The sequence below is a fragment of the Sorex araneus genome, chromosome 2 (assembly GCF_027595985.1).
Source record: "Sorex araneus isolate mSorAra2 chromosome 2, mSorAra2.pri, whole genome shotgun sequence".
In the NCBI taxonomy this organism is placed as follows: domain Eukaryota; kingdom Metazoa; phylum Chordata; class Mammalia; order Eulipotyphla; family Soricidae; genus Sorex; species Sorex araneus.
Window position 1 is genome coordinate 139017091 of NC_073303.1, and position 20669 is coordinate 139037759.

General features: G+C 44.3%; 1 protein-coding gene and 1 non-coding gene across 2 annotated transcripts in view; one reads left to right on the forward strand and one right to left on the reverse strand.

The window, feature by feature from the left end:
• FSTL1 (follistatin like 1) overlaps nucleotides 1-17848 on the forward strand; it is a 60813-nt gene extending 42965 nt beyond the window's left edge. Inside the window, exons 4-11 of the mRNA XM_055127258.1 lie at nucleotides 609-738; nucleotides 1727-1759; nucleotides 2896-3026; nucleotides 6786-6904; nucleotides 8686-8798; nucleotides 8953-9063; nucleotides 12186-12259; nucleotides 15296-17848. Coding sequence (XP_054983233.1) covers nucleotides 609-738; nucleotides 1727-1759; nucleotides 2896-3026; nucleotides 6786-6904; nucleotides 8686-8798; nucleotides 8953-9063; nucleotides 12186-12259; nucleotides 15296-15340 — 756 coding nt within the window. The 3' untranslated portion in view covers nucleotides 15341-17848. The remainder of the gene's footprint in view (nucleotides 1-608; nucleotides 739-1726; nucleotides 1760-2895; nucleotides 3027-6785; nucleotides 6905-8685; nucleotides 8799-8952; nucleotides 9064-12185; nucleotides 12260-15295) is intronic.
• A 2227-nt stretch (nucleotides 17849-20075) lies between these two features.
• On the reverse strand, nucleotides 20076-20181 carry LOC129402811 (U6 spliceosomal RNA). The gene has a single exon (XR_008628853.1). It is a non-coding gene; the product is annotated as a U6 spliceosomal RNA (small nuclear RNA).
• Between the last annotated feature and the right edge of the window lie 488 nt (nucleotides 20182-20669).

The following is a 20669-nucleotide window of genomic DNA, read 5'->3' on the forward strand; positions in this document are numbered from 1 at the left end:
AGAGCTACTTCTTAAGAGTGACTTGTTGAGACAAGTAAATCTTGGAACCGAGTAGTTCACTTCAGGGATGGCTCCAGACCCTGCTCCAGGCTGATTTCACGAGAGCACCTCAAATGGGAGCAGGCGTTCTCTCTCTCTCTCTGCCTGTACCAGATGAACCCCGGCAGCCCCAAACTTCCAGAAACCAATCGCTACCACCCTCACAGTCGATCTTCACAGACTTGTCCTGGAACTCCCACACAAGAGACTAAATCTGCTGAAAATTGGGCTCCGGACCTCAATTATTTAAATTTTTACGATACCAAGAGCTTTTATGGCCATGCTGTATCTCATCCTTTTTTTTTTTTGTCCTTTTTTGTTGAATCACTGTGAGGTAGACCCTTACAGATAATCTATATTATTCATAACAAGCAATACAGAATAAATTATCTAGCATCTGCCTGTGGGGCAGGCTTGAGTAGTGGTGGGAAGGTGTAATGGTGGTGGGATTGATGTTGAAATACTGAATGTAATCAGTTATTGTGAACAACCTAATGAAAATTAAGTTAAAAAAGAAAAAAGAAAAGAGTCCTTGCCTATACCAGCATCCTTTGTGGCTCTCTTTGCAGCAATGCAAACCTCACAAGAGGCCTGTGTGTGGCAGCAATGGCAAGACCTACCTCAACCACTGTGAGCTGCATCGTGACGCCTGCCTCACTGGATCCAAAATCCAAGTCGATTATGATGGGCACTGCAAAGGTAAGTGTGTAATCCCCCTAGTAACTCCACCACTGGGAGCCAGGTAACAGCAGTGTGGCCTCGCTTCCAGCAATCCTTTTTTCTTGGACCTCAGCCCCACATCTGTAGAGGCTACCCAGTTGTTTGGAGATGCTTCATCTTAGTGTTCCTGGACTAAGAATGCCTTGGATGGACAAGGCCTCTGCCCAGGGTTTCCTACCTGAGAATCCCAGGCGAGCTTCTAGCATTGTCTTCATCTGTAGGGGATAAGGAAAGCATGTCAATAATAGTAAGGAAGAGTTTAGACGCATTCTGTAGGTCAGAGAGTTAGTACGGAAGGAACGACACTTGCCTCACATGCAGCTGTGGTGACTGCAACCCTGGTTGAAATATCCTGCACCACATTTGCACCCCCAAGCACCCTCAGGGATTGCGCCTGAGCACAGAGGCAGGACTAGCTCCTCACACCACCAGGTGTGGCCCAAAAACAGACTGAAAAGATTCTGTTTTCCCTCTCTAGAAAACAGGTAAGTTTCACATTTTCCAAACTATCTGAATTTGGATGGACACCTCTCAACCCGGGCAGTATTCTCTTTCTCTAACTAGCATCCAACTATTATCATTAGAAGAAGAGGGAGCGCTTACCAAGCTTGTGGCTAATTAGACACCAGCTCCCTGCCAAGCTTTGCGTGGCCTCGAGCTTCCCTGATAAAACAAGAAACTTTGCTACCTGTTGGGTTCCACTCCATCTCCCTTTCTACAAAAACTCCTTATGAATGCTCAAAGTCCAGGCACCCAACATTTCCTTTAACCTGAGGGAAAAAAGCATGAGACAAGGCATCTCTTTGACCCGAAAAATATCAAAGGAAACAAAAGATAAGATCACAGTAATTGGACTCTGGATGAGGGAAAGAGACAAACAGATGAAAAATTTGCAGGTGCTCCCCTTCCTTATACAGTTTTCTTATTTTTCACTTTGCATGATGCATTCTCTCCTTTTGTTTTGCAGAAAAGAAATCTGTAAGTCCATCTGCCAGCCCAGGTAAGTTCCTGTTTTTGTTTTTCACAGTGTTCATCTTAGGGATGAAATTTCTTTCATAGGGGAAATTTTTTGTTCCACAGTAGCTACCCAAGCTCACAAGATCTTGTGTCAGAACCTGTGACCCAGAACTGCTCCCTCAACACAGTTCAGGAGAGCTGCAAAACTGTACTTTTTGTGCAGACGTCTAAAGCAGCTGATTGGGTCAACACATCGGGGCTAGTTTTCATTTTCACTGAAAAGTGATTGAACTAAGACAGGAAACCTACTGCATCCCTGCTTTAATGCTCTCTGAGATGCACAACTTTTTTGAAAAGCTTTTTTTTCCTGTTGCCCCTTCACTGACCCTTGCACAGCCCAGCACATGTTGCCTCCCAGGAATTCCCATTTGTCAAGGCTCCCCCATCCTGCCTCCCTTTGCACCTGGCTCTGGGCCCCACCTGCTGTCTCCATGTGTCTTAGGACAGCTGTCCAGAGCACGACCAACCCAGCTTTTCTTGGCCACATGTCTGCTCCTTGTAACAAAGACTAATGCAAATGGTGTAAAATTTCAAGTGGGAGAAAGTTTTTGATAAGCCAAGCAGATAGGAGAGGGAAAAGCCAAGAGAGAGAATGAGAAAACCAGTGGCATAAAGAATTTTGATCTTCTCATGGATTCTTTCATTTAGCTCCTCTTTGAGCCAAAAGAGCTGTCCTAATGACTCACTGTTCAATCAGTAGAACTTCCTACAGGAAATGGAAGTATACTTTATTTTTCTATTCTACATCTTTATTTTTATGTTTTTTTAGGGGGAGCTACTCCCATCTTTGCTCTGGGCTTAACCCCTGGCTCTTCAGTCAGGGATCACTCTTGGTGGGGCTCAGAAAACCATATGTGGTGCTGGGAATTGAATCCAAGTGGGCTGTGTACAAGGCAAATGCCTTAGTGATATACTGTCTCACAGCCCCCTTGTTTCTCAATCTTGAATCTTTATTTTTCAGAAACAGGCTTAAACATTTTCCAATGTGTGCCTTTGTAAAACTACATGATCTTCTTGTTGCCCTGAAAGTGACACATGAAAAGCCCTGGGTACATGGGTGCTGGGCGGGACCAGGACCCCTTGCCCACTGCTGGATAACTGCCTGTTCTTCTCCTGCAGTCGTGTGCTATCAGTCCAACCGTGATGAGCTCCGCCGTCGCATCATCCAGTGGCTAGAAGCAGAGATCATTCCAGATGGCTGGTTCTCTAAAGGCAACAACTACAGTGAAATCCTTGACAAGTACTTCAAGGTACTCTAGAGCTAGATCAGCACCAGAGCCAGAAGACATTCTTCTCCTGGTGCTTGACCATCATCCCAGACTACTGGAAAATAGAAACCTATATAGAATCCCAAAATGTTTCCTCACCATAGGTGATAAAGTGGGATGGTGGCCTTTGGGCCAGCTTGTGGGAGCGTAGCCGCTGAACCTCGAGATCTGAGGTACATTTGTGACTCTTCTGGACAGTTGACACTGCAAAGGTCTCGAGGAGCCTGTCCAGGAGAAGTGTGGCTAGGCCCTAGTCTCCTGCCTCATGTGTACCTTGTCAGACTAGCTGCTGGTCCATAATACCTTCTTATCTCACCCGGAAGCGGGCTGCTCAGCTTCCTGCCTGCCCACACTGCCTTTTCTGAGTAGTTTAGTTACCTTAAGCAACCACAGCTTACAGAGTTCTTCGCCATTGGCTGCAGTTCCATGGGGGTCCGGTATTCTTCACAAACCAGCACACTGCTGCTTCCATCCTGTTGAAAGGAAGAGAGAAAGATTGCTCCAGTTGGGGACAGGAGAGATGCTTCCATCAAAAAGAAAAATAAGGGAAGAAACTACAGTTAGCGATAGAGATCTTTTGTGGCATGGAGATCTTTCAGAGACCTGCAAGCAGTTGCTAGAAACACACTTAAGAATGCTCTTCCTGTTGGTTGATAAGAATAGAGATGTGAGAGCCGGCAACAGTATAGGGCTTAAGGTGCTTGCCTTGTCTGTGGCCCACACCAACATCATATATGTTTTCCGGAGCATCGCCAGGAGTGATCCCTGAGCTGCAGGGTCAGGAGCTCACCTCTTCTGCAGTAGCTCTCTCCAGTATGCTCCTGTCTGAAAATAGCAAGGAGTTTTTCTCATTGTCATTCCCAACTAGAAAAACAGTAGTGGCCCACACTCAATACTCTTCCCAGTGCGTTTGAGAAAAGAGAGGCTTGGTTGGTTTTGAGTCAGGGCTTATTCCAAGCTCTGTGGTGAGAGATCACTCCAAGTGGGATTCCAGGGAATCTGTGATCAGAGATCACTTCGGATGGGACCGCCAGGAATTCAACTCAGGTCAGCCACATGCAGGGCAAATGCCCTACCTGTTGTACTGTCTAGCCAGCCCCTAAAAGAGAGGGTTTGCTTTTGGTTTGTATTAAGGAAAGTTTGATTTATAAAATAGCATTTGTTTTGGCATTATGCCTGCACATATATGCTCTTCACCCATCACCATATGACTGATGCCTTTTACCACATTTATCCATCTCCATTCCTACTTTTTGTTCTTGGAGTCTTAAAATTGGTGTGGGTTTCCTCTTGTTCATGTATTGATTTGGTTAGGTTTGGTTTTAGTTTTGGGGCCACACACTGGAATATTCAGGCTTACTCCTGACTCTGTGCTCAAGGATTACTCCTGTTACGGCTTGTACATGGCAGAGACCGTATGTGGTGCTGGGGATTGAATTGGGGCCAGCTGCATGCAAGGCAAGTGCCTTAATTTCTGTGCTAGATCTCCAGGTCCTGGTTGATTAATTTGTTCTGTTTCTTTTTTCTTTTTCCTTTAAATGGGGGAAGGGAGGGTTGCATACCTGGCATACCTGGTACCTGGTTTTGCTCAACGGCTCAGTGCTCAGAGATTACTCCTAGACAGCTCTGGGGACCATAGGAGGTACTGAGGATCAAATCAAAGCAAGCATCTTATCCGCTGTACTCTCTGGCCCCTTGTTCTGTTCTTGATCTTCCACATCACTGTCAACTTGGGGATGATCAGATGCACATTTGGTGCACTCATCAAAGGGGGCACTCCAGCACTCTCAAACAGCTGTGTGAAAATCTTACCTCTCCAAGAGACTGTTTGTGAACCAGTGACTTAGCCTGCCTGTTCAACCAGCTTTCCTAACATCTAAATTCACTGAAAAGCAAGTCTTATCAAAATTACTTCTTAAATGGAAGTGTCACACAGAGAGGGGGAAGTCTTAGAATGAGCCATGGCTGTGTAGCACATGCCCTGCCCTCCTGGTGGCAGGCCCTGGCAGCCAGGGCAGAAGTCCTGACGAACCTCCCTATCTCCTGAGTCTGGTATCGCACCATTACCCTGGCACCTGTGCGTGGGAACACGCCTAGCCACCTCTCTAGACAGGATTCATTCCTACACTAAACCCTATTTTGGGTATCATAAAATGCTTTTCTGACTTTTCACAGCCTGTAGTTACAAGAAAATGGTTGTTACCGCATATGTAGATCTAGGAACTACAGGTCTGGGAAATACAAGTACGTTATGGAATCCTTTATGACTGGCCACAGTTGTACAGCTGGCCACAAACAAGAAGCCAGTGACTTTCAGTGGTTCATGTTTCGTGGTTCAAGATATCAACATATATAGACACTCCCCGAAGAAGTTCCTCTTGGCTGTTTATGAGACCCATTTTGTGATGAATCCCCCACACACATCTGACTACAGAGGTCTAATTGGGCCCTCCTGACCTGAGCAAGCAGCCCGGGTGGTGCATTGGATACTAAGCAAAGGTCTAAACTTGTTGCATACACACCCATCATTATACATGCGTTGGAAAGATTGACATGTCTTAGAGAGCATACACATGGACTGTTCATGGAAGGAGAGTCAGGTGCTGTGTCCTTCCCTTATCCCTACAATTACAGAAGACTTTCCCTCCAGAAAGAATTCTTCACATCATAGAGAACCGCTTTGAAAATAATATGAGGTGTTGATTCTTTCTCAGGAAAGTAGGAGGAGGCAGGTTTAGGGCAGGAATTTTGTAAAAACAATCTATTTTTTTAGGAAAGAATCTATACTCAGGTTTTACTCCTGGCTGTGCTCAAGGGACTGTATGTGATACTGGAGATCTAACCAGGGTTAGCTGTGTGCAAGGCAAGCACCTTAAACTCTGTACTATCTCTCCAGCCCCAGGACAGTATCTGTATCTTGGAATTTGGTCAGAGTTTTGTAATCGACGCCCTCCTGCAGACCCTCCCGTCCCAAGTGGCTCAGGTCTCAGCTTAACATCTTGCTCAAGATGTGGAGTCCCTGCTCTTACCTGCAGCTTTGTCTCCAGGTCCTGAGTCAGTAGCTGGGTCTCAGGACAACCTGCACTGGATAATCCCAGACCCTCTGTGGCGGCAGAGGAGGCAGGGAGGGGTTCCAGGCACCCCATCCATCTGCAGGTATCCCCTGCCTCTGACTTCTCATGGAGATGGTTGCGTAGGGTACTGGAGTGACAGTCTAGAGGTGAGAGCAGTCCAGGAGCAGAAATGAAGCAGTAAGAAATGGTCCTGTGATTCCTAGCTCGGAGCTCAGAGTGAGATGCTAATGCTCCCAACAATTCGACTCCAGATCTGAGACCGATGCACAACTTGGAGGCTTCACTTGAGTTCTCAGCCACAGGGTGGTGGCTGTTCTGAAATCAAAGGTCAAAGCCAGGATGCTGGCATGCTGGTGGCAGGAATGGGCACCTCCACTTCCGGGGCAGTTCAGTGCAGGCCTGTGTCAGGCTGCCCTCCTGCACATGCTCTAGATCTTTGGAAGGCCCCTGGCCTCCACCAGGTACTTTCATGCTCTCATCTCAGGGTACCAGCTGCCCTAGCTCTCCAGGGCTTTGAGCCTTCATCGGTCTTTGAGGCCAGGTCAGGTGGGGTTGGAATGTGTCCATGAACTAGCTCCACTGGAGATGGGTCAAACCTGCAGTGGGGCAGTGAAGGTCCTGGGATTGTACAGATTACTCCTGAAAGATGTCTTCGTCCCTTTTCTAGAACTTTGACAATGGTGACTCTCGCCTGGATTCCAGCGAATTCCTGAAGTTCGTGGAACAGAATGAAACCGCCATCAATATCAGCACGTACGCAGACCAGGAGAACAACAAACTGCTTAGGTGAGCAGCCTGAGGGGTGGAGTGGCGAAGCCCACCGGGAGAAGGCCAGACGATGGAGAATGGAACCCCTTCTGGCGCCAGTGTGAAGTAGAAAGCTAATTAGGAGGCTCCAAGGGGTGTGGTGCTCACTCTGTACGTAAGGAACCTGGCTTTGGTCCCTGCACCTTGCCAGGAGTAACCCAGGAGCATGCTGGGCGGGGGAGTGGGTGGGAGGGGCGGCTCAGAACAGGCCAGAAGCAGAATAGGAATTCAAAACCCTCCTTTATCTCTGCTCATTCTGAAGTTAGGATTGAGTACCGTTTATCTGATCAAATACTTACGGTTTTGGGCCAGAAATTGCAATAGAAAAAAATGTAATTTTAAACTAAATTATCAAAATCACATCAGAGCAAAGTTGTTTCTGAGTTTTGGTGATTTTTTAAAAATGGTTAATTTTCTGAAGATAATACTTTAAAGAATTATTTAACCCTAAGTTCTGAAACAGCTTTCGTTCCGATTTATAGAGTAACAGTGCTATTTTATTTATTTAGAGTCCTCATAATCATAAGTATAAGCATATCCCTCTTCTTCCTGTCTTTCATTACTAGTCCAGAGTAAATATTTCAAAACAAAGAGTAAAAAAACTCCTGGACTGGAGAGATAGCTCAATGGGTAGAAGCTCAGACTTTGTCTGCAAGAAGCCTGAGTTTGATCCTCATGACCCCTGGAGCAGTGCTGTAGAGACCCCAAGCACAGAACAAGGAATGCAGGAATGCCTCAGAGTTGTTATGGCCCCAAAACCAAACCAAAAAGGAAAGCCGAAGAAAGAAAAACCCTCAGGAATTTCTCTTGTGTTCTGTATATTGGTAAAACTTAAAAATAGGCAAAAGCGCCTCCTTTTATTCAAAAGAAATGCCTACAAAGCATGAAACCCACAGTGTAGAAGTTTTCTTAATAATAGTCCATGGGTTTAAAGTATAATCTTTCCAAATCCTTCATATTTTGATAGTCAGAAATTAGATACTGTTTTACAAGTTCAGTCTTTGAGCCTCATAACATGCAAGGGAAGGAGAACTCTCTGTCCTTTTTTGCAGATGAGAAAACAGGTTCAGAAAGGTTGAATAAATAACTCCAGGCCATTTGGGTAGAAAGTTACCTAGGCAGGGTTTAAGTCCAGGCCAAGAGGGAGCGAGGGAGCTTATTCCGGCAGCTTCGTGGAGTCTCTCTAGAAGGCTGATCTGAGCTCTAGGCTCTTTTCCCATCTCACCTTTCATCTATTCTATCTGTTCTGCTTGGCTTTCCTATTTGTTTTGTTTGACGCATGCTCTGGGGAAATGCAGTTGCTAGTGGAAGATGAAAACATTTGTCAAAGTACCCAACATCGGCCAGGAAACTTTAGTCCTCTTGGAAGGAACATTAGATCAGCTTGAGTGAGTTGACATCCAGTATCACAAAAGTCTGGATGCTTGCGAGAATTAGGGTTGGTGATGGTTTTAGGGGTCAGGGTAGAAGTTTCTCTGTGAACCACCGGAGGAGGCCCAAAGTGTATGTTGTTTGGTTGAAGGCTCTTTTTTTTTTTTTTTGTCTTTGTACTCAGGGTGGCTGCTCCCAGCTCTGTGCTCAGGGATCTGTTTCAGTGGTATTGAGGGACCACGAGGTGTGGAGATCAAGCCAAGGCCTCCTGCATGCGGAGCTTGTTCTCTCTCCAGTCCATCCCCAAGTATATATGACCGTGATATTACATCCGTTCTTCCGGAGTGAAGCTGAATTCTTTGACATGTTTCTCCTGTGTTTTGTTTTAGAGGACTGTGTGTTGATGCTCTCATTGAACTTTCTGATGAAAATGCTGACTGGAAACTCAACTTCCAAGAATTCCTCAAGTGCCTCAACCCATCCTTCAACCCTCCAGAGAAGAGTATGTTTAATTTAAGAAATAGAAGGAACTGTAGGGGCATTTTGAGCATGCCAGGTCTTGTGCAGGAAAAGGGGACTAGTGCACAGAGTATAGTCAGGTTGCTATGTTCCACCATCACAACTAAACTGTTGCTTCTTATTTCTGGTGCCAACAGAATGTGCCCTGGAGGATGAAACCTATGCAGATGGAGCCGAGACTGAAGTTGACTGTAACCGCTGTGTCTGTGCCTGTGGGAATTGGGTCTGCACAGCCATGACCTGTGATGGTAAGCAGAGTCTCGGCAGGAGAGAGTAGTGGGGAGAAAGCATCCTTCATGAAACCACGAGGACAGAAGTCAGGGGGCAGGGGGCAGCAGTGGATGACAGTTCAGTGACTGGGAGCTCTGACACTTAGACTTTAATGGCATTCCCAGTGGACAGCGGGAAGGGCAAAACATTTATCAAAGATGTATTAAGTTCTAAAGAAACTCCAAAGGTTTTGAACCAAAGAGGTTCAAGACCTAAGATCAAATGTTAATATGAAACTGGAATAGAAATGATAATAATAAACATAAACACTCAGTGAGAACTATGTGTTGAGCACCCTTATAGACACTTTTCATATTACTCTGCTTCCTCTTTATGACAGCTTAGGAAATACTCTATGTAATTGATTTCAGGTGGCTAGAAAACTAAATAACTCCTTCTTGCCATCTCTAACAAGCAAAAGAAATATCCAGGGGTACTAGAGAGACAGTACAGAGAGGGCAGGATACTTACTATGTGACCTACCTGGTTTAATCCCCTGTATCATACGTGGTCCCCTGAGCACTGCCAGGAGTTATCCCTGAGCACAGAACCAGGAGTAAGTCCTGAGCACTGCTGGGCCTGGCCCAGAAACCAAAAAGAAAGAAATATCCATTGATCTTTGTATTAATAGAGTTGAGTAACTTTATAAGAAGAATGCTACCATAGTAGAGAATGGATCAGGGAATGTGGGAAGGGGACAGAGATGTCAGATGTAGTTTAGGGATGGAAGATGGACACAGTGAAGAAGTCACAAACATGTTGGAACTTCTAAGAGCCCATTATAGCCTCGAGCTACAATAATACCAAAATGACCCTAACACCAGGTCGCAATGCAGTGCTTGGACCAAACCTAGTGGTGCTCAGAGTTAACTTACTCCTGATTCCGCTCAGGAATCACTCCTAGAAGTGCCTGGGAACCATAGGCAGTGCTGATGCTCAAACAGGTTGGCCACATGCAAGGCACGTTCCACAATCCCCGTGCTATTTCTCCCCACCTCCACCACCACCCCACTCCCCTCACCCCCCAAGAGAGGACTCTTGAATGAAAACAGCCCTAGGAAAAACCTAGGCACCAGGTAGCTTGGAGACAGGAAGACAGGATAGAGAAAGTTTCTTGCCAGGTCTGCAGTGGAAGGTGACCATGGGCTTGGAAAGAAAAGTCTATTGAACAGGCATAGAAGGACTGCATTCATTTGTGGAGTATGGAATAGCATCACATGAGGCTGACACCCAAGGACAGTAGATACAAAGGCCAGGAGGATTGCCCCATAGCTGGAAGCCTGCTTCATGAGCAGAGGGGAGAAGGCAGATGGAATAGAGAAGGGATCACTAAGAAAATGATGGCTGGAGGAATCAGTCGGGATGGGAGATGTGTGCCGAAAGTAGATAATAAACCAAATATGACCTCTCAGTGTCTGTATTGCAAGCCGTAATGCCCAAAATTAGAGAGAGAGTATGGGGAATATTATCTGCCATGGAGGCAGGGTAAGGGTGAGAAAAGGGGGGGTATACCAGGGATATTGGTGGTGGGGAATGTGCACTGATAGAGGGATGGCTGTTTTATCATTGTGAGATTGTAACCCAAACATGAAAGCTTGTAACTATCTCACGGTGAGTCAGTAAAATTTTTTAAAAAAGAAATGTCTATTGATAGGCACTAAGACCCAAATTTATACCAGCTGGGATGAACCAGAATGGTATCTTAAAGTCCACTGAGGCAAGAAAAAGCAGGCTACTCTGGGATCATATTCAAACTCAGATAAGAAGTCAGAAATCAAAGATTCAGGAAGAGATTTCTTTAAGACAAGAAGCCAGGCAAGACCAATAGTAGGGAGGGATTTCATCTCTGCTGAGTCTCCCACTGCCCTGGACCAACTCTTTTGTCAGTGAGGGAAGGCAGGAAGCCAAGCTAACTTCAGAGACAAATGGAAGAGCAGGAACAGACTGTTCTGAGACTAGAATTGCCTGCACGTTGCTGAAGTGTATGACTTAAGATTAAGCCACAGTAGCCAGGTCAAGTATCCTGTAGCTGAAGTCAAGAGAGACTATCTCAAAACAGAAGCCCAGCCTTCGTCACCAGGGAAGCTCGTCTACTCATCATCTTCAACCCCTTGCAGTGGTTCTCTATACAGACCTGATCCATTTGGCCTGGTAAAGGTGGCTGTCCATCTCTGAGGCCTAAGCTGTTGGCATCATTCAGCAGAACTGTAGACATAATCGTCTGGATGGTCAGCCCCAGGGGACAGTGCCCATTTCCACAACCTCACAGCCATGTTCAGCTATCCAAGGAGGTTCTCCCTCCTTGGATAATCTAGGTTAGAGCCCTGTGTGGGTACAAAGAGTAATCTAAATGGTGCCCTTGGGACCTCATCACATCTTGGTTTATGAAACATGGGTCTGAGAGGACACTGTAGAGGTGGCATTCCCTTCCAAGGCATTTTTAGGTCAATCTGGTCGCAAATTAAGAATCCCAGTTGGGGCAAGCCAAGCACTCCACCCTCTGTACTATTTCTCCAGCCCTATGACTTTTTTTTAATCACTATGCAAATTTGTGAGCCCTTGCTGAATGTAGTGGGTTATATTAGAATGACCCATAGAGCTGGTGCCCAGGCCCCACCTCACAGCAATTAAACCCTAAGCTCTAAAGATGAGATCTAAACAGCTGTGTTTTGAAATGCCCTCTAGAACTGCTAAAAACAGTTGAGAATCGCTGCTGCAGGGAAAGTTCTTGGTCAGGATTCAGATTTGCTTTATAGTTTTTGCTTCAGGGTAAGTTCCTCTCATGGATGTTCTGGAACAACTGAAGGAGGTAATGGGATCCATGGTGAGAGGGGCTGGAGCTAGAGTACAGCAGGTAAGGCTTGCACACAGCCATACCAGTTTCAGTCTCGGCACCCCATATCGTCCCCCAAGCCTAGCCAGGAGTGAGCTCACAGCACTCCCAGGGGTGGCCCAACAAACAAAAAAGAAGAAGGAGAGAAGTGAGTTGTGATGCTTGACATGAATTGTTGTAATAGTATCTACTAAAAGCAGTTTTAGTTTTGTGAAGCTTTGACTGATCCTTAAGTCAGATTGTTCTGAACCTTGGTTCTTCTTACAGGGAAGAATCAGAAGGGAGGGCAGATGCAGACAGAGGAGAAGACCAGACTTCTCAAGGAGTCCCAGAAGCACCAGGTGAGTTGCAACCTCTGTGCTAGTCCCGATATTGTTCCATCTCCCAGAACCTTCTACACACACACCCTGCCCATTGCCCCAGAGATCCAAAGGACACACTCTTTCCAATATAATAGGTTTTGCATGATAAACTATCATTCTGGCAGGGTATACCAGTTGGTAAAGCACACTTTGATTCTGTTGACCTGGAGTCCTTGGAGGCCTGCAGGGCCCAACACATGCACAGTTAAGTAAAATTATAAGAATCATCTAGGTGGTAATTTGCAAGTAAGTTGAAAGTGGATTGCCATGAGTAGGAACTAGTGAAGTGTTATCCTTCCTTCCCTGTCACTATCCATGCCCAGATTCAGACGAGTGGATAGTGGGCTCTCAGTGAGTGACATGAGTACCCAGAAAGATTTAAGTTAAAGGACAAGCTGATTAGAGAACAGCTTCGAAAATTAGCGATTCCGTCTCCATACCCATATGTGCTCTTTGCAGGTGAGCTCTGGGATTTGTTTGCTGTTGAATCCTTCATTTAGCACAGTGACTAGAATTGCCTCGGGGAACTGCTAAAATTTTGAGATGAAATATTTGACTTGAATATAAAGAATTCGTAATATGAATTATAACCGCTCAAAATAAATTAATGGTTCTTTATATGTATTTTGTCACTCATAGAATTTTTTAGGCAAAAGCAGAATCTCCACATCTTTTGTTTTTACATGTTTTAGCCACTTCAAGCCTTCAGTTCGGTATAATACATGGAATTGAGTAAGAATAGGAATTATTTTTCACCAGAATGGAGAAATAATCAGAGTAGACATTGAGAAGTGAATTATAGTAGCTCATATTTTTTAAGCAACTGTTTATCTGCATTCTCACAGATGCAGACACTTGCAAGGGTTGCTTGTGAGTGGGTCTCAGAATGCCAGAAGGGAAGTTGGGAAGTAGGAAGGCAAGGGGTACATTTCGGTCAAGAGTGTGCATTCAGGTTGCTTTGCAGCAAGTGGAGCTTAGACCTGTGGGAAGAATTCGAATTCAAATCAGCCATTAGCTGAGGCTGTCACCACCAGTCATGAGTTCCCTGGGAGGTGTACACAGAGAAAGCCCTCTGGAAAGAGATTCGGGTGCTGGCAGTAACAGCCAGGACAGTGTACCCGGAGTCGTTAACCCCAGGGCTCCGGGTGGGGCCTGAGCAGTGTCCACTGGATTTCAGACACTGTTATTGTTATTTCCCTACTTATTATTTTTAATTCAGATATAATTCACTTACCCTAAAACTCAGCCCCTTAAAATAGTCTCAGGGCTGGAGCGATAGCACAGCGGGTAGGGCGTTTGCCTTGCACGCCTCCGACCCAGGTTCGAATCCCAGCTTCCCATATGGTCCCCTGAGCACCGCCAGGAGTAATTCCTGAGTGTAGAACCAGGAGTAACCCCTGTGCATTTCCAGGTGTGACCCAAAAAGCAAAAAAAAAAAAAAATAGTCTCAAGATCGCAAGCCCTGGGGCTGGAGCAGTAGCACAGCGGGTAGGGCGTTTGCCGTGTACGAGGCCGACCTGGGTTCGATTCCCAGCATCCAATATGGTCCCCTGAGCACTGCCAGGGGTGATTCCTGAGTGCAGAGCCAGGAGTAACCTCTGTGCATTGCCAGGTGTGACCCAAAAAGAAAAAAAAAAAGATTGCAAGCCCTCACCAGAGATTTATTTCAGAATATTTTAATCATTTCAAAAAAAACCCTACAACCATTGAAAGTCACTCTACATTCTTTTCTCCCCAGTCCCTGGAAGCCACTCGTCTCCTTTCTGACTCTATAGGTACCCTTTAAATGAACATTACAGTGTTCGCTGTCTGATTTCACATATTTAGTATAGTTTATCATTTATCTTTGTACCATGAGTTAGTACTTCATTCCCTTTTAAGGCAGAAACCTTCTTTGGTATGACTAGCCATTCTTCAGGTTTATTCAGCCAGTCGTTAGGTTTTTTTCTATTGCCTCTGATAAATAATACTGCTATGAACCTTGTACAGATTTTTGTATGGTCATAAGTTCTCAAGTCTCTTGAGTCTAATTCTGTATTTACCCCATTGAGGAACTCTCAAATTATTTTCTCAAGTGGCTACACTGTTTAAAAATTTAAATTTTAAACTTGCCAGCAGTGTTCCAATTTGCCCACCCCTTACCAACATTCCTTACTGCTATTTTTTTATTCTAGCCTTTGTAGAGTGGGTGTGACATGGCATTGCATTGTAGTCTTGATTTGGAGTTTTCTAAGGACTCATGATATGTGCTTATTAGCCATAAATGAGAATATCTTATTTGAAGAAACATTACACTTGTATAAGAGATAGTTTTACCTTCACTTTGTGATTAAAGATATTAAGACATGGGAAGTTTCCTGATATGCCTACAGCCCCCCAAAGAGCAGACAGCCCTGACTTGAGCTCAGGAAACTGCCTCTTAGCACTTCTGGACTTGGACTTAGCTTCTGGTAGCACATCCGTATGAAACCTTTCCTTCACCCTGAAAATGGGGGAACAGTGTTTTTTGTCTGTTTCCGAGAAACTCAGATGGGGTCAACTCTTACTTTCCTGACAGCGCTGACATGAATTCATGAGTAAGACATGATCCTTTTCCTCCCGTTGCTTGCCATCCACAAAGGAGGAAGCTAGTAAACAGAACTAGAATCCACAAAAACATTTATCTGTCTGTGTTTTATAAATTTTTATGGTGCTCAGGAAGCCTGAGGGTCTCACTGGTGACTCAGCCACTGCCAAAGGGTCACTGCAAGGGCCTGAGGATGTAGTGCTGTCAGTCCCTGTGGTGTGGGGATGAGGGAGTAAGCCCTTATCTGACAGTGCGCAGGGGCCTCCCGAGCCATACCCAGCCATGCTCAAAGGTTCATGTGGCACCAGGAATCAAACCCAGGTCAGGAGCATACTAGGAATGGACCTAGCTACTATATTGTCTCCTAGCCCCAAAAGTCTTAAGGACTCTATAATGGCTAATAAGTTTTCAAATGTTTCCATGACTCTACTTTCTCTTGTCTTTGAAAGGAAACAGCTGAAAAGCCCAAAAGGGTGAACACCAAAGAGATCTGATGCAGAGACATCTGGAAATAGTGTCTGGACCCTGGCACATCCTTTTCCTGCACTGAGTCCAGTATCTGCAAGTGTCTGCTACAATCGCCAAATCACCAGTATTTGCTTATATAGCAACAAGTTTTATTTTGTCTGTTTGTTTTGCAATAAAGGAAATGGGGTGGCCGGTTAGGAGGGGGAGAGGATCATAGCCTTCATTTCTGGGAATGCTTTGGTAGAGACAGTATGCGTGGTGCTGGGGGCTGGAAAGTAGGAAAACTGCATCAGGTTTGGGAGAGGAACAAACAGATCGAGACACTCTGGGGTCTATCACAACTATAAACATGCTGCCAGAGTGCAGGTGAGGCCAGAGTTTAGCAGGCCGTCTCTGGAAGAGGGGTTGGCAAGGGCAGCGAAGATGCACTCCCACTCCAGCCCTTTCTGTTGCCATCAGCCTAGCAGCCTCAGATAACCTTACTTCTGATGGCTCCAACTATGGCTTCTGGATACATAGCCATCCTGCTCGATACCCAGAGACCCTCAGATCTGACGGGGTTTCTGAGAGGCTGCACCCATATGAAGCTTGTCTACTCAGATCCCCGTGGACACCCAACCAAAATCTTTAAATACTTTTTACCAAAGGTGCTATTTTTCTGTAAAACTTTGTTTGGGCAGATTGACTTCATTTTACGTTATTATCATATTGTTGTTATTGTTTTTAAGGTTTGACTTTCTTGACTAGCATTTGTAATTACTTTTCAGTAGTCCTACCATTTCAAAGGTGGAAAAGCTTGGAGGTACTTCCTGATGCAGGGCCCACTATACCCCCAGACTCTTCCCTCCCTGCCACATACTATATGCAGCCAGAGCTTGCCCCCTGGCCCCCAGCAGTCTACCACAGAAGCAGTGCGTGCCTCAGACAAGAGCCAAGAGAAGAAGCAGGATCATACAATGCTTTCAAGACCCAAAAGCTCTTTTTTTTCCCATTTATTCTAAGAAGTGCATGCAAATTTGTATTCCAAAGGTTGGAGACAAGTGCTGCTAAACAAGGTTTAGATAACACAGCCTATTAATCTCCTTATGTCGAACTAGGACAGTAACTTCAGTCTTGTCTCTTCAGCCTGTTTCTGGGCCTCAGTATCCTCAATAAGCAGGCAGGTAGGAATGCATTTCCCTCTTGATTTAGGAATTGATAACTTCTATGATTAGTCAAGAAGAAATGAGGTCCCTATGATATCTCATCCTCTACTTAGGATAATTGAAGTATTGTTGTTAACAAGAAGAATCAGGTCGACAAAATAAAATGACAAAATTTGACCCTGTGAGTCTACACAGGTGGTACTGTGATGTAGAGCCTTTAGGGCAAAGCCTGCTCTTCATCTCTGCATCTCATGTTTAACCTCTTCTTGCCAACAGACATAGCTTTCCCTTTGAGAATTAAGACAAATGAAGGTTGCACATTTCAAGAAAGGAATATGGAAATTACATCTTAAAAATGATTGAGAAGAAATCAGTCATTTCTGTGTCTTTTGACCTCATGATTTTTAACCCTACCCAGTGCCATGTGTAAAATGCAATTGGAAAAGAAAACCAAGGTTAAAAATATGACATACGATCTCTTTTTCAGAAAGCAGATTATGGACCACCAAAGGGAAATTGTACTGAAAATAAGATTCCTTCTGAATCAGTCTCCTTACTCTGCTAAAGGAGAACATCCCACTTTGTTTAGAATTCTGAGCTTTTATCTCTAATCCCACTTAAAAGCTGTGTTCAAAGAGAACCTCTCTTTGAAGTACATCCCACAATGCATCTCCCTGTCCAAGTGCCTTGGAGAACTCCCAAAGCATGGCTTGATCAATTGCCAGCCCTTGTATGCTAAGGGAGAAAAGGAAGGAGTACAAATCTGTTTAAAGAGAGAAGACAGAGTAGCCCCACACATATTCCTTGTGGAACAGTTTTGTTTTTTTTTTTTCCAAGAGCAGCCTACCCCATGGCATTGAATTCCCAGGAACAAATCTGCATTTCTCCTATAAAGAAACTTGTTGCACTGTAAAGTCACATAATCTGATCATTCATGAAAAGCTGCTTAATAACCTAATTGGGGGAATTTTGCTAGAGCTTTGCTTGGAGCAAACAAATACAAAGCTGGGCTCAGAATTTCTGGCTGTGAAGCACAGGCGGAGGCTGCAAGCTTCCTCGAACTTCTGTGTGTATTACAGCATCTGCTAAGCATCTTTGTCCATGGAAGCATGTCATGATTCTGGACTCCTTCACTATTTTTGAAAGGTAGAGCTCTTTCATGGGCAAAGTAGTCCCTGTGGGCCAGGCTAAATGTCTTTCCTTTCACTTATGTTTTCAGATAATCATATTTCAAGAAACAAGTTTGAATAGGTTTCTGTTGCCTATGTCTTTGTGAAAAATGCATTGTATTTAGTAAGCTTCCATATCGCATTTAACTTGTTTTTGTATCTACTGGTTTCGGGTCCCCCTCCCATTTGGATACTATTGATAAATAAAATGAAAACAATATTAGTTGTACTGCTTTTTTCACCCTAACCCAGGCTGAATAAATCTGGGAGCATATTATCCATTTACCTCATAAAAGAGAATGTAGGTTTCAAGGCCCTTAAAAGAGATCTGAAGAATTTCTCCTAAGAAAAAATACTTGGAATGAAGCTGAAATTTTAATTTTTAGATAATGCAGTATATTAATCTGTGACTTTTATGTCTTTTTTAAAAAATTTATATATTTGGTGTCCTTTTTTGTGCCTTGCCCACTCAGAGATCACTGCTGGTGGTTGGGAGCAGGGTTGTCAGGGGACCATATGGGGGATCGATCCAGGTTCAGCTGCTGCGTACAAGGCAAGTGCCTTACCTGCTGTACTTTTGTTCCAGCTCCAAGATTTCTTTGGTTTTGGTTTTGGTTTTGGTTTTTAAAAAGATTCCTGGTGGTGGGTCTGGAGGAGAAAGTGCTGAGAAGCTAGGGAACATTTCTGTGCTGGGAAAAGATCAAACTAAATGATTCCTAAGGCCTCTGGCTTTTTGTAAGACAAGTGGCATCTAGTGAGACTAGCTGCAGGAGAAGTGAGACAAACCTGGGGAGGTGCTCCGGGCATTCCAGGGTCTGATTGAGTAACCTTAGTAACTCTCACCTGATACCCGAATGGCCCAAAGAAAGACATTTCCAAGTGGACTGAATGTTATTTGATGAAGACCCTCTGTTCTGCTCTATCCAGGAGACACATAACTAAGATTTGCTTTCCAGCATTTTTGTTGTGTGTGGAGGGTGGGGTGGGGAGTTGTATGCTCAAGGCTATTCCTGGCTTTGTTGTCTAACAGCTATCAAAAGTACTTCCAGTACTATATTAAAGAGAAGTGGTGAGAGTGAGCATCCTTGTCTTGTTCCTGATCTTAGAAGGAAGTCCCTTAGTTTTTCCCCATTGAGGATAATGCTTGCCGTGCTATTCCTGGCTTTGTGCTCAGGGACCCAACAAGGGTCAATTGCATGTGAGGCATGAGCCTTCCCTGTTACAACTCTGTCACCAGCGCCCCACCCTTCCCCCAACCCTCCCAATTCTCTCAGTACAGTTGATGTTGTTTAAGCCTTATTTTATTCATATGTTTAGAAACCTTGCTTCTCTCAAATTACATCCAGATGACTTTGATTGAATTAGGGTTATTATCCAAATGCTAATCACATATTAAGGATAATCTCTGGTTATGTTATTGCTATAAACACTGATCTCAGTCACAACTTGATTCTTTAATTTTTCATTCTCAGAAAGGCATCTTAACCCAGTTTGAAAAGTACCTTGCCCACTCCACAACCACTTTCAAATGCTGGCTGACCTCTTCTACCTCTTCGAACCTCTACTATGCTCTGGAAACACTTTTCCTGCTATTACAGTTGATATTAGTTCAGGGAGTAAACATAAATTTTGAGAGCCAGAAAAAGGCATAATTCAGAAAGTAGGTCTCCTATAATCAAAATGTAATATTATGAATTAGTTCAAATTAGCACAAGTTTAATTAACATTAGTCTTGGAGTACTCATTATCAGTCCTCTTTAATTATCCTAAAATCAGGAGAAAGGGGAAGGAGGTGGATATGACTCCATAGATCTAAACAGCTCTGGATGACTCTTGCATTGATGTGGGATGTGAAGAACTCCATGCTCTGGCTGCTGAAGGCTGTTTGACAAGACACAGTCATTGCTGTCTAAAAGTGGGGGGGGGGGGAGTTTTCCTATCAACACAAGTTGTTTTCTCAAATTACTGAATTTTTTATTTCTTTCTGAAAAAATTTACTGGGTAAATAAGAATCCAAGCTGTTAAAAAAAAAACCACATGTTCCTAGATGCATATGTACATTTATAAATTTGTTTCTATAGTAAATGTCAATTATCCTTCAAAGAGGTTATACCCATTGAAATTTACACCAAATTTCATGTATTGAGGATGTCTATTCCCTATATTTTACAAGCGTTAGAAAACAACATTACTCCAACAATACTGTTGCTTTTTTTAAAATTAAGTGAATCACCGTGAGGGTACAGTTACAGATTTATACATTTTCGTGCTCATGTTTCCCTCATACAAAGTTCGAGAACCCATCCCTTCACCAGTGCCCATTCTCTACCACAAATATAAACCCAGCATCCCTCCCACCCCCCCAATCCCATTTCCCCCCACCCCACCCTACCACTGTGGCAGGGTATTCCTTTTTGTTCTCTCTCTCTAATTAGGTGTTGTGGTTAAAAAATACGGAATGCTTCACGAATTTGCGTGTCATCTTGCACAAGGGTCATGCTAATCTTCTTTGTATCGTTCCAATTTTAGTATATGTGCTGCCGAAGTGAGCACATACTGTTGCTTTTTGAAAATTACTTGTATTATTCCCTTGTGATATTGTGACATATCAAAAAAGTATAGCTTTTTTTTTTTTTTTTTTTTTTGCTTTTTGGGTCACACCTGGAAATGCACAGGAGTTACTCCTGGCTCTGCACTCAGGAATTACTCCTGGCGGTACTCAGGGGACCATATGGGATGCTGGGAATCGAACTTGGGTCAGCCGCGTGCAAGGCAAACGCCCTACCCGCTGTGCTGTCGCTCCAGCCCCAAAAAAGTATAGCTTCTGTCATTTGCTAATTTTTATTCATTTTAAGATTTTTTTTTTTGCTTTTTTGGGGTCCCACCCTGTGATGCACAGGAGTTACTCCTGGCTCGTGCACTCAGGAATTACTCCTAGCAGTGCTTGGGTGACCATATGGGATGCTGGGAATCGAACCCGGGTCAACCGCATGCAAGGCAAACTTCCTACCCGCTGTGCTATCTCTCGGGCCCCAGAATTT